Raw genomic sequence first — 14,415 nt, 5'->3', positions numbered from 1 at the left:
GCGTCGGGAACTTCTTCCCCCCCCCCCCCGGGGATGCTGTTACGGTTGGCCTGTAACACACCCCCCCCCCCCCCCCCCGCCCGAGCAGAAAAGATGCCCAGAGACCCTGCGCAACCGAAACGGCGGAAGTTTCCTAATTTGCTGTGCTTGTCGCGAGTGGTTGCCGGTCTGGCAGGCGTCCGGCAGTGATGACAGGACCCTTTGTGTGTCCGACCAAGGGGAGCACCCTTTCCACAAACTAACTCTAGGGGAGAACGCTTTCAGCGAATCAGACAGGACCTCCAGGTTGCCACCAGCGGAAGCAAGTACGTGAAATACCACCTGGCAGAAGGGATCAGCCACCCATCCGTAACCAGACTCAGTGCCTGTCACGTGACGTGGACGAGTGCAAGATCCCGCTTACGATTTTAGTGGGCCTATTTGGGGGCCCCGCAATGTACTTTTCCAATTCATTCTCTTCTGCTTATCCTTCATCAACCATTGAATAAACAGTGCAAGTTTTGCACTAGGAATCGTCTCGTCCCTGCCTGGTCGCCATGGACTACCGGACGCCTGCAGCCCGCCGACAACGCCACGCTACCCAATAGTAACGCCGGTCGAGGTTCGAGAAACAGGCGTCGCAACAACGCGACCACATGAAACCTACGCTACAGCTGCTGGCGTACTGCAAGGGCGGGTGGCTTACCAGGTCTTTTTGAGATCAGGAAACGTTTTCCCGACGGTTTTCTGTGAGAGAAGCTGCGGCTTAGAAGGGTCATGAACTCTCAACTCGTTTCACCACTTTCAATCTTGTGGCCGAGGCTATTACATCCGAGGGACGAACTGGCCGGTTCACGCTAGCAGACCGAACAGTGAAGAAATGTAGCCCATTTTTAAATCTATTTAGAACTGTTGGAACCGTTTTTATCTCATTGCGGCAGTTCGCGATTTACTTCAAGTGGCTATTTATTTATTTATTTATTTATTTATTTATTTATTTATTTATTTATTTATTGATGAATACTGCGATCTTGTACACAAGATCATAGCAGGTGGGAAACATTGTGTTAAGATACAGAATTACAGACACAAAGAAAACAAAATTGCACATAGAAATTCAACAAGAGAATACAGCGACGAGGTCAATTAACAACAATCAATTCAAATGCCTTCTATCATCCGTGAGGTTATTCAAATCAGCGCGAGAGAAATTTCTCGTGATCAGAAATTTTCTGTAATAAACTGTTATGCCTAAACAAGGCCGTCTTTTTTAAGCGGTGCTGCTCTCAGACATTCACCACCAAATTAGAAGACGGGAAAATTGACATTTTTTTTCATACCGCCTACCTTGGATCAGTTTTTCGGCGCTTTTCGGAGGGGCAAGGAGGGGGGCTGGCGGAAATTTTCGGGGCAAACCGACGCCCCCCCTCCCCCCCCACCCCCCCTCCCCCCCCCCCCTATGCTTCTCCTGGCGCCGCCTCTGCAGTCGACTCTCGGTTCTCATCCTGTCAAAACGTGCATTCCGTGCCTCTGCTAAACCGAGCTCCCAACAAAGTCATGCACTGCCCTCCTAATAGCAGGCCATGCAGAAAGTGTGCTCAACGTCTTGATTTCTTCGTAGGCATAGCCGCTATTCCCGTCAAATGGCTGCACTGCAATGGATGATCACGTCTGCGAATTTATTAAAAAAGATCCGCAATGTATTTATTACAATAGCGCACTCCGCGAGACACGCATATGCCATTAATTTCTATAGCCATTTTCATGCCAGGTTCATTGTTGTCTAAATTGTTTGCCAGACATATTTCGCCTGCGAGAATAGAAATAGTGCAGAACATGCGGTGCATCACCTATGAGGGCTGGAAAACGTTCGCATTCTTGTCAATATTGAACCAGTAATGAAAACAACAAATTTTGATGAGATATTCTACATTTGCACCTAAACACCAGTTTGACAGACATTTGTCGAGCGCAGGCATTGAGCAATACTCACTTGCGCATGTCGTTCACCAGATTGGCGAAGGGTGTCTCCCAAGTGTACATCTTGATGACACGCATTCCCGCAACGAACTCGTTGACCAATCGGATGCGCTCGTCGGTCAGAGCCGCTGTCTTCGCCCTGCACGCACCGGCCCGGCCATAGAATTATAACGCTGCTAACCTTGTGGCAAATTAATTATAACGGATGCTGCCACAGCACATTCTCGAAAGAATGTACAGCCGAAACACAATTACGGCACAACAATAACAAAATTATTGAATAAGAATTGATTAATCCGGCGCTAAAATCGTCTACTGCTACCGCAGCAGCCTACTGCAGCAGACACCTCCACCGTTGGGGTGCGCGCACATCGGCGACAAACCTTGCAGCCATCTGGCTGTGACTGCATCCCACACTCGCGGCCACGGAGGCGTCCGTTCGCAGAACCGTTCAGACAACAGCTACAGAGACATTCGTAGATAGGCTTTCGCCTATCGCAGTTTAGCTCAGCAAAGTGCCCATGGATTTTCTGCCAGCCACCGCAAGCTATGTAAAGGAAAGCCGACCAATCGCGCACGCCGTTACCACCCTCTTCATCCCCTTATCTATTTTCAGTGCACTGACTCGGCCCGATCGAAACCCTCTCCACTTGAGCGTGCTCCTCGCCTCTTGGAAGGCAATTACAAACAAAAAAACCACTCAATTTTCAAAGCAATGTCAATTCCTGTAAACTAGGAGAGAGTTTGATTGGTATGTTCAGGCAACGCTGCGGGTCACCGCCCGATGCTTGCGTCGCCAGTTAAGCAAATTTCTCGTCAGGACATTGGAATAAAAACATACAGGAATAGTTTTACGTTATAGGGCCCCTAAATATGCGTCGCAACATTTTTATTCATCTACCCTAAGGGCCCATACGGGTATCAAATCCAAATTTTATTTCATCTCTCAACAACGAGAGAAAGCGGTTGGCGGGAAAAAGCTTCATTACTGCAGCTTGACTAAGCCCGGCCCCCTATAGCATAGGCGATAGCGGCCGTACGACAGTTTTGTGAGACTTCAATAATGACGTTTTATAAGCGATGTAGTTTTTCCGCAAGCATTTATCTGCGCGGAGAGGTTTGCCACAGCCTTCCACCGGTTCTCGCTAAATTTGATTCCGCTAGCACTCTGCCAGGTTCAGCAGGCTGCTCCTCCCCTTCACAGCGCTCGAGGGGGCATGCATGCGTAATTTCTTTTAAACCCTTTGCACTGGGAATTTGAGAAAAGTAAAGATATCGACATATGTAGACCTTTCGAAGGGTAAGCTCAATGCTAAACTAAAAGCAGCGATAGAAGAATATTATCAAGCCTATTTTAACGATGTGGTGAATAATTCTGTTCTGTTCTGGAAGCGATTGAACAGCCTTATAAAAACAAAGCGGTGCAGTTAACGTTGGTAACATGCCCGTAAACAACAGTTTTGACCGCGGAGTTGGTCTTACGAATGTTTTACATGACCATATCGAAGCCGCTGAAGAGCCTAGAAATTGCAACACAGGAAATACTCCTTCGATTCAGAAAAAAGGCAAGCTTTTTTGGAAGCATGGTGCTTTTTCCCCACGACTGAGAATGAAGATAAACAGTTGTTTCATAGCCTAAAAAATTCAAGATCACGTGAACGTAAATAATATGGAATTAGGCCAATCAAATCTGCTATGGACCTACTTGCGTCTTTTGTATCGAAATTTAAAACTTATCTCTAAAACAGAGCGTCCTTCCGAAGGTAATGCAGATTGTAAAGGTAGTAGCAATTCACAAAAGTGCAACCAAGAAATGACGTAAATAATTTCAGGACAATTTCCATCTCACCAGGCTTTTCAAAGGGCTTTGAATAAATCACGCACAAGCGACTGCTTAGTTTCTTTTTCTTTTTTTTTTTTTGCAGACAAACGTGTTCCACTTATCTTGACAGCACAATACGGTTTCGTTAAAGGGACGACCACGGAATTGACCGTATTAACGCAACAGGAATTCATAACTGCGGCGCTTGATGCAAAAGAGATAGGTGTATATCTAGACGTATATCTATTACAAAATAGCCTTCATCATATCTAGCTGAACTTGAGCAACAAGGAATATGTGCTCATGCAGGCAACTTTTAGGCCTCCTATATCTAGCATCGGTCTCAGTACGTTAGCCATAACTGTTCATACTCGAAAGTAAAGCATATCCCATAGGGTGTGCGATAATGTTTAGCGCTTTTCTGAGGAGGAATTTTTGCGCCGCTATTTTTTATTTTTAAATGAACGATATCTTTTCTGCTGCTAAAAATATCACATCGATTACATATGCAGACAACACTGCCCGTTTCTTTTTTTTTCAGCGGCGCCAATCCGGACACTCTCGTTAATTTTGCAAACGTTCTGGTACAGGATATTTTAAAATTGGTGCAATAAAAACTACCAAAGAATAATACCTAAGAAAACGCAAGCAATCAATTTTCGCACAAAGCATAAGACCATAAATTTTGAAAGCATTTTGAATCGAAACAATGAGGAAATTACAATTTTAGGTGAGGGAAAGAAACTAGGACTTATTTTCAGAACATTTACTTGGAAACAAACATGTCGAGCTTATTTACAGTAAGCTACACAGAATAACGCATTACACAGACACCAGCATGTGTCGCCCACAATTAGTCAAACGAACTGTGTGAAATTAACTGCTTCTGTCCGATGTAAATTACTGTCACTTAGTCTGGGCAACAACACCAAGCAAAACATCAATAAATTGCAATTCTGTCAAAAACGCGCAACTCGGAATGTAGCCTATATTTCTTCTAAAGAACACACTTATAATTTCTTTTAATTTAAAATAATATCGGTTGTATTTATTTACTCATTTCGTTTGGCCTGTGTCAACAGATCCGCATTGCGAAAAACAAAATATTGGCTCCATGAACTCGTTTTCTCAACTATCGCGCAATTCCACACAATACGAGATATACAGACCTTTGGTTGGAATGCTTTTGTCATACCTATTATTGGCGGCAGCCTGTAGTATACCGCAGTGCTGCTCTGTTAAGCACACTGGCTACTAACGGACTGTCCCCGGATACTATGTGCGCTCGTTCCATTCTCATTAATTTTTTATCAGAACCGACCCCGGGATGATTATTGATTCCGCTTTTTTTTTTTTCGAGAATAATTCACTGACCGACTTATGTCTAGACAGAGTGATGTTGACGCGCTTATTTCTTTTCTCAGTTTGGGATTTCTTGATATAGTTTATTTGTGTAATTTTGTGAGCAATTTACTTACTTGTTCTTGCATTTTTCTCTAAATCAAGCGGTGTACTTCATTTTTAGCGGAACCTATTTTCGCACCTGTACGCATTGCTACAGTATTACAAATTTTTTTTTCGCATCTTTTGTGTCTGTCGTACAGTATCTAGATCTACGTGGAGCTCGTCGAATACATGCCAGTGCTGCTCACTGCAGAATTGTAACACAGAGGGCAGCACTTTTCCCCGCCAAAACCCTCTGGAGATGAGTAAAATGTTCATTCGATTTCATTTCAATTTAAACCATGTAGACATAGCAATATTGCCACGTTCATTTGATAGGCGACTTGTAAAAGAGGCCGTTAAAGTGCAAGTCGTCAAAGGGGCGGCGCAGCACCGACCAAAGAACAAGGCGCGAGCTCGTGAGCCAGCCCGTCCTCGTCTTCTGCTGGGAGCAAGCGGCCCAGTCGCGTGGCGCAAGCGCGTGGCATTACCCCTCCTCCCAGAAGAGCGTCGACTCCATGCTAAAGAAATCATTGACGGGCAGAAAGACTTGTCCCAGGACAAACGCAATGATCTCACCACCACAGCTATTATGGTGTGCGATATGGTTTTAACCGCACGACGTGCACAATCTCAGGCCGCGGTTCTCGGCGGCGTGCTGGCTGGGTGCCATCCGGAGCAACTTCATAGTTGAGGTCACTCACTCGCCGAAGAACTTTGTAGGAGCCGAAGTACCGACTGGAACTTTTTCTGAAAGACATTTACGGCGGACGGCGGTCCAAACGAACACTTGGTCATCCGGTTGGTAGTCAACTTGTCGGCGGGGGAGGTTGTAGTGTCGCGCGTCAATACACTGCTGTTTCCTGATGTTCACACGAGCCAGTTGGCGTGCTTCCTCGGCACGCTGCACAAAACCTATCGGTGTCTTCATCGAGACTGTCATATTTGTCACATGGTAACAAAGCTTCTAACATCATCTGAACTTCACGACCGTAAACAAGAGAAAACGGCGTGAAGCGTGTGGTCTCTTGCGTAGCGGTATAGTACGCAAACGTGACTAGGGTAGTACCTCGTCCCGCGTCTTATGCAGCACGTCTATGTACATCCACAGCATGTAGGTCATCGTTTTGTTAAGCCGTTCTGTCAAGCCATTTCCTAGCGGACGATAGGCAGTCACCTTTCCGTGCGTGGTATAACTCAGCTAAAGAACTTCTTCCAGCAGTCTTCCCGTAAGCGCCGCCCCTTGAACTGAGATGACACAGGCTGGGGCGCCATGGCGTAGTACGGTGTTCTGTACGAAGAACTGTGCAACCTCAGAATCTGCACCTTTAGAAAGAGCCTTTGTTTCAGCATAGCGGGTTTATTAGGCTTGTTTAAAACACTTGCTTCCAGAAGTAGACAAGGGAAACGGGCCCAGGAAGTCCATGCCGACTTGATCGAAGGGCCCTCGATGCGGCTCAATAGGATTCAGCAATCCCACAGGTTTTATATTGGGTGATTTTAGGCGCTGGCTTTCACGGCAGGCTTGGGTGAATCTTTTAACACAATTGGCGAGATTCGGCCAGAAGTACGATTTCCGTACAATAGCAAGGATTCGAATTAGACCCAAGTGGCCGGACGCAGGCTCGTCGTGGCATGCGAACAGGATTTCCTCATGAAGTTCTGCTGGTACGACCAGAAGATAGGTTTTGGTGCTGGCAGCAGAATTCTTCCTTTATAAGATTCCCTGTTGCAAACAAAACGACGACAATCCGGGAGCAATTTGTTGAGGTAGACGTACGTTTCGGCCTTCGAGGTGTTGAATGATAGGTCACAATTCAGTATCTGCTCGCTGCTGTATAGATACGTTTGCCTGGCTTATGCAGCCGACAAAAGTGCTGTCATCTTTGGTGTGTTGATCGGCAGGTTGAACAGGTGCGTCCTCACTTGTACATGATGGTCATGTTGTATTCCTGCAGGCACAAACTCTACCGTGCCAGTCGTCCGGAAGGGTATCTTAGGTTTGCCAGCCAACATAACGAGTGATGATCCGTCATGACCCGGAATGGGCGGCCATAGAGATAAGGTCGGAACTTTGCAAGCGCCCATACGACAGCAAGACACTGCTTCTCTGTGGTAGCGTAATTGGACTCGTGTCGCGATAGGGTGCGACTGGCGTAAGCTATGACCCTTTCGCCGTTCTCCTGCTGCTGTACGAGCACCGCAACCCATACCGGCGTTACTGGCGTAGGTACGAATTTCCGTTTCGGCTTCCTAGTCGAAATGACCAAGTGAGACGAGTAAGTGGTTAAGCAATTTGAGAAAAATTGCGTATAAAGCGCTAGTAGTATGCGCACAGTCCCAGAAAACGTCGAACGCTTTTCTTGTTGGTAGGAGACGGAAAAGCAGCTAAAGCGGAGGTTTTCTCGGAATCGGGATGGATGCCTTCCGCGCTCGCGACATGCCCAAGGAGCTTCAGTTCTTCATAACCGAAGTGATATTTCTGAGGCTTTAAGGTGAGGCTGGCCGATCGGATTGCCTCGGCCCTTGCCGCAGTTACTTTAGATGTCCGGAGAAGCTGTCTGAAAATACGACACACATCATCCAGGTAGACTAAACAGGTTTGCCATTTTAGGTCGGCCAGGTCCACCACTCGTTGGAAAGTTGTCGGAGCAGAGTAAACCCGAACGGAAGTACTCGGAACTCGTAAACTCCACCCCGGCTGACAACGGGTGTTTTCCCCCGGTCGCGTTCATCTATTTCAATCTGCCAGTACTCACTTTTCAAACAAAGGGAGGAAAAATACTGGGCTCACCATAGCCGGTTGAGAGAGTCATCTGTGCGCGGCAATGGATAGACGTCTTTCCTTATGATGTTGTTAAGTTTTCTAGAATCAACACAGAAGCGGAGAGTGCCGTCCTTCTTCTTTACCAGAACAACCGGTGACGACCACGGACTGTTCGAAGGTTGGATGGCGCCATCGTCAATCATCACCTTGACTTGTTGAATCGCATCGTGTTTTTTCTGCGAAACACAATACGGCCGCTGGTGAATGGAACGTGCATCGTCGAAAGTAATTATCCTCTGCTGCGTGATTCGCATCTGACTGACTTTAGACGATTGAGCGAAGTAGTGCTTGAATTCACACAATGGTCCTCGCAGTGCTACCTTATTGTCCTCCGACAGCTCGTTGTTGATGTCGATATTTGTAACACTTTCTTCATCGCTACCACTTTCCTCACAAGCGAAACCAGCAATGACGTCCTCCAAGGCTTCAGCGTAAGCGACGGCAGTAACAAGGAAGAGGTGTCGATGTTCATTTGTGAAGTTGGTGATCACGACGTCAGCTTGGCCATCCTTAATGTCAGTTATTCTCCGAGCCACGCTAATTCCGAGGGTAAGCAGAAGGGAGACGTTGCACTCTGCGAGTACTTCGCCTTCGCATGTGCGCTCAGATGTTACCGGAATCATTACACTAGCACGAAGTGGTATCGTGACGCTGTCGTCGGAAATTCGAAGAGCGACTCTATGGTGGCAGGCGTCTCGCGTCGTCTCTTTCTTTGCAGAGAGCGATATACAGCGTCGTCGGAGTTAGATTATGGCGCCATACTCGTGAAGAAAGTCGACTCCAATCAATTCACGGGAGCATTCTCGGAGAACAAGAGAACTGATCGGAAACGTAGAATTTTGAATTTGTACACGAGAAGTGCACGCACTAAGCGGTTTGACGACATGTCCGCCAGCTGTCCGTACGTACGTCCCTGTCTAAGTAATAACCACTTTCTTCAAACTGCTTGCCAGTTTTCCGCTGATAATCGAGTAGTCAGCGCCAGTTTCTATTAAAGCAGTAACATTTCGATTGTCGATCAGCACAGGTATGTTCTTTGAAAAGTTGTCTACCGCCTGAGACACCGGTGTCGTCAAGTCCCCGTCGGTCTGAGGTCGCGTCGATTGGAGCTCTTGCGCACATCGAGTGTCAGCGGCCTCGCCTCGAAAGGTTGCTGACGTTAGCTTTCCAGGCAAGGGCTCAGAGATCGTCCTAGTGACATCCGACTTGTACCTCTCGAATAGAGTGGCCGTGGTGACGGCGATCGCGACTGGCACCTTGACGGTGGCGCACTGTCGGCGGATAAAATCTTTAATCTCAGGTGGCCGTTGTCCGAAACGGGGTGGGGGTGAATTAACAGAAAACCCCTGGAGTCCAAGGCGGCGGTACTGGCACCCTCGGTAGACATGACCAGCCTCACCACAGTGGTAACACAGCGATCGTCGATCGGGCATGTGCCAAATGTCCGATTTACGCACGGTCGGTCGAGCTTCTCCAAAATAAGGAACCTCCTGCGCTGCCTGAAGCATGGCATATGGGGTGACGGCAAGTAGTGGTGCTGGTCCAGGGATAGGGTGCCCGAATGCGTCGGCATAAGTTGCACGCTGGTATTTGCTCACGGTAGCAGCTGTCGCTGGCGGACATTATGCAGTATACTAGCAAGAGCTTGCTGGCGCAACCCACCACCCCGTTCCAAAGGGGACGCTCATAACATCCATCCATACAGCCTCTTAAAACGTCAGCGTACGTTGTGCGTCATGGTTCAGTTGAAGTTGTGAACACCTGAAGTTGTGAACGCCTGAAGTTGTGAATGCCTGAAGTGGTGGAATGACCTGAAGTGGTGGAGCGGCCGGAAGTGACTTCGTAACGTGGTACGCCGAGCGCATGCTGCACTTCATCACGCATGACGCTAGCCATTAATTTGGCTGAATACTGCTGCACCTGACGCACCTATCGCATCTGGTCGCGGACTATTGATCAACGATTCTCGCGAAGCGACTCGACGTCAGTCGTGAGAGTTCCTAGTCCACTGGTAGCAGAGGAGAGATTCACTTGCCGCTCATACTGGTGGGAGCGCTGGTGCAGGGCCTTTTTCATGGTGGCGGCTTCAGTGAGAAACTCTGCAACCGTTTTTGGAAGGCTACGAACGAGTCCAGCAAGAAGCTGCTTTCACGTCTCGCATCAAGTGACGCAGCTTCTTGTCTTCAGCCATGGTAGCATCAGCTCGCTCGAAGAGACGCACCATGTCTTCCACATACATAGCCACACTCTCATTGGGTTTCTGAATGCGACACTGGAGGGCCCATTCTGCTCGTTCCCGGCGATAGGAGCTGGCGTATGTGCCCAAGAGGCTGCGACAGAACTCACGCCATGATGTCAAAACACCTTCGCGGTTCTGGAACCACGTGCGAGCACCGTCCAAAACGCTTAAGTAGAGGTTTCGGAGGTGCGATTCGTTATCCCATCCACTGAACTCCGCTACGAGCTCGAAGTCCACCAGCCAGTCTTCCTCGCCTTCACGACGGTCGCCATTGAAGGGACTTGGCACGCGCGGTTTTTGGAGCGTGTAATGAGGAGGCACCGGAGCAGCCGTGGCAGGGTTAGTTGTGGTAGTATGGGATGTAGCATCCACACCTGCCGTCGTTGTCCTCGCTGGTAAAGGCTCAAACTCAGACGCCAATCTCAGGATTCTCCAGCTGGCACAGCATACTGGTCTAGCGGTATCTGCTGCTATATTCTCCGGTAGCGGTCTAGCGTTCCTGGGGCTGGGAGGGGTCTTTTGCATTGGTCGAGATTACGCATCACCTCCACCAGAAAAATGTCACGTTTCATTGATAGACGACTTCTAGAAGAGGCCGTTAAAGTATGAGTCGTCGAAGGGGCAGCGCAGCACCTACCAAAGACGAAGGCGCAAGCTTGTGAGCCAGCCAGTTATCGTCTTCTTCTGGGAGCAAGTGGCCCAATGGCGTGACGCAAGCGCGTGGCAATATTAACAGAGGCCCCTGCCCATTGTACGCTGCACGTGTTGTGTTTCAAGGCAACGTTCTCTAAAACTAAGACCTACATAGTTCTACCAGATTTTTCTTCCCGCTCTACTTTGCAGCGACACTCAGAATAAAAACATTTACGTTTCAAAGTATATTTCGCTCACGTTAACTATGCCAATAGTGCTCTGTTACGCTCTTATTCGCAAAACACTATTGAGTAGCTGAAGCAAGCCAAATATGCTGGCACAGTACATTTGTTTAACTGCTTTCGTGAAATAAATAATTTGACTCTAAACTTTCTACCCGTGCACTCTCAACGCTGAGCCCACAGCCAGTTGAAGCACGACGAGTGAAAATTGTTTTGCAGTCTTATTGCATTCAAAACATATTTCCAAGCTCTTGGACATTAGTTATCTTTCGATAACTTGAGCACTTTATGCAAAATGTACAGAAGTGCGCAGTGAATTTTTTTCGTCGCAAATGCTTGAGGCTGCTGTTTACTGACGACCGTCAAGCCGCCATTCATTTGATGTAAGAATCCTCAGCGTGTCAAACCTGAGCCTGGAGAAGGCCCTTCCCAGGCATCCCTGGAAGGGTATGTAGAGCAGGACAAACGAGATGCCCGCAATGCAGCTGATTCCTAGATGCTGCCACAACACCCACGTTATGATGGCTGTCTGCAGGGGGCCCGCCACCAGGTACGGAACGAACAGCACCGACTGCGAATAAGAGTGCACGATGAACGCGGGACGCCATCGACAGCAAGCGCGAAAGTTCGACGCCATTCAAAAGCTTCTCGTAAGAGATCTCGTAGTTCAGCAGTAGTGTTTACGCTAGTCAGGTAGGACGGTGCCCAAAAAGCATCTGGAGAAAGCATAGAAACTGTTCAAGAACGTTTTATGCATTTCATTTTCTTGTCCACTGCAATTCCAGTAAACGTTTGGCAACCATTTGTGTAGGCCTAAAAATATTACAACAGCCAAATTCACAGGAATATTTGGTACCCAAAAGCTTCTGAGATACGAATCAGTTTACGCTCGATCGTATCATCGCGCAGTCAGTAAGAATCCCTGCCCATGCACTCATACTGCTTATTTCGCCACTCTTTGGTCTGCTTTTTTTAAACGTCTTACCTCATATTCCCGCAAATAAAACCCTGTTGGCAAAGTGCACGTGCTATTGTAGATAAATAAATTGCTGCTTCACAGCATGGCTTTATCTCAAGTTTAGCGCTTGCACATTTCATACTGCCTGTTCTCTATTTACATATGTTGCGAATACATTTCAGTCGCAGAAAAGCACTCACTGGTATCTTCTTTATGACCAAAATTTGAATATTCAGAGAAAAACTCGCTTGCAGTATTTCGAAGATCCACTTGCAGAGGTCCTTACAATGCAGAAGCACACAAGACGTTTCCAACCTTTTTTAGAAAATTGTTTAGGGACGTCACACCAGCAGCAATCAGATCGAGAAATGAAATATCTGTTTTCCTTGTGTAGAACTGTACAGCAAGAAATCATTATTCAGCCAGCAATTATCTGAACTGCACAAGAAAGTTAGGGCCATAGGATTCATGATAAATCACAAAGTAAACTTCAGTTGGTTGACGCAGGAGACTCCCAGGAAGCAGAAATTTCATCCACAAGGCAAGGCAAATCATCAATTATCATCGTTCGTACTATTGGCACCACACTGTAAGCCAAATGAAGTACTTGCTAAGCTATGATGACAAGGCTACAATGCGCCAAAAATATGCGGCCAAGCTTGGGATATAATTGCCTAAGCATATGGCCACTGAACTCCTTTTGCTTGAAACACAAAAGGGACATGAGTAGACGAAATTGAAGTACCAAGGAGAGACGCTAATACAAATGACAATTTGTTAAGAAGGTTGGAGATTGAGCGCAGCTGGTTAAAAGTCGTTGGCGGACTAGTTCATTCGAATCCATGATAGAATGTGTAAGCGCGACAGAACGAGGACGTGGAAAGAAACAAACACAGGGAGACAGCGCTGTGTCTGTGTATTGGTTTCTTTCTACGTCCTCGATCAGTCGCACTTACAAATTCTGTAATGGAGCGGAAAAGGCGAACATGTGCCAAAGCACCTGAAGAATTTTCCAGCAAATATATTTCCCATTGACAAAGAAAAAAAGGTTGTCGCTCACGGTTGCATATTCTGAGTACTATAATATTGAAACGTGTGAGCGGAGTTTGGAATAAAAGGAAAACGAGGCTGGGCTGGCTAGCGTGTGGCGCTGTGAACTGCTTCCGCTGAGCGACACCTTTTGATTCTTAATCTTGCAAAAAAAAAAAAACGCAATCCATCGTCACACTTGTGGTAGAGGGGCGGGGTTAAGCCAGCTACTACCTAATGTTACCTGCGGGACACATTCCACCGACGACGGAAGCACAACAGTACGAGCTTCACCACGACCGTCTGCTTGCGGGCTTGGGGAGCCCGAACGGAGACAAAATGAGCCCAAATGGAGACACCAAGCAACCGCCCGAGGGCATCTCCGTATCACTACAGGGAGCCGCGGACTTTCACAGGAAAATACGGCGACAACCTGGATTAGTGGCTCAGCCACTATCAGCGCGTGAGCCAATCCAACAGCTGGAATAGCGCGAGCCAGTTATCTAAGGCCGGGTTGTTCCTTGATTTCGCTGCGTTAGTATGGTATGAGACACTGTGACAACCTGGGAACTATTTATGCAGCAAATTAAGAAATGCTTTGGGGACCCAGCAACGAAGAAGAAACGTTCCGAGCAGACGTTGTCGCAGAGGGCTCAAGTCAGTGGAGAGACTTGCAGAACGGGCATTGAAGAGATACTAGAGTTGTGCAAGTCGCTCCACGCCCAGATGGCGTAAGAAGACAAGGTAGGTCATATCCTCAAAGGTATTGCCAAGGATGTGTATCACTTCCTTATCAGCAAGGGAAGTCTGGAATCAGTGGCTGACGTGAATAATTACTGTCGAACCTTCGAGGCTCTTAAAACACGTCTCATCACTTCGAAGTGGACGTCTAGCCAACGCGCGACGGTCGCCACCGTCCATGTATGCCATGATTCCCTACCTGCTGACTTTTCGTCCACCATTCGTCTCACTGTACGCGAGGAACTACGTCGGCATGCTTCTGTTCACGTGCTAGCTAAACACAGGCCGTGGGATATGCCATCCACAACTATCAATCCTGACGAGCGCAGCGGCCCCAGCCGCGGGCCTGGGCTTCACTAGCAATGACCGCTAACGCCGCCTTATGCGCCTCGTTACAGTTACAGCTACAACAGCCGACCATCTCCTTTTGTTCCAGAGTGGGGACAGTGTGCCGAACACACTCACAATACAGCTACTTTCGGCATGCCGCGTGAGGGCCCCCTGTGCTACCAGTGCAGTGTT

General features: G+C 47.7%; 1 protein-coding gene across 1 annotated transcript in view; it reads right to left on the bottom strand.

Moving 5' to 3' along the window:
* The window catches only part of LOC126539762 (ATP-binding cassette sub-family C member 4-like), a 390,950-nt gene that overhangs the window by 250,805 nt on the left and 125,730 nt on the right, over positions 1-14,415 (bottom strand). Inside the window, exons 6-7 of the mRNA XM_050186602.3 lie at positions 11,573-11,736; positions 1,973-2,098 (exon numbers count right to left, since the gene is read on the bottom strand). Of these exons, the coding sequence (XP_050042559.1) occupies positions 1,973-2,098; positions 11,573-11,736 (290 nt within the window). The remainder of the gene's footprint in view (positions 1-1,972; positions 2,099-11,572; positions 11,737-14,415) is intronic.

Source organism: Dermacentor andersoni, chromosome 2, assembly GCF_023375885.2.
Source record: "Dermacentor andersoni chromosome 2, qqDerAnde1_hic_scaffold, whole genome shotgun sequence".
Lineage (NCBI taxonomy): Eukaryota > Metazoa > Arthropoda > Arachnida > Ixodida > Ixodidae > Dermacentor > Dermacentor andersoni.
This window is presented reverse-complemented; position numbering and strand designations above follow the sequence as displayed.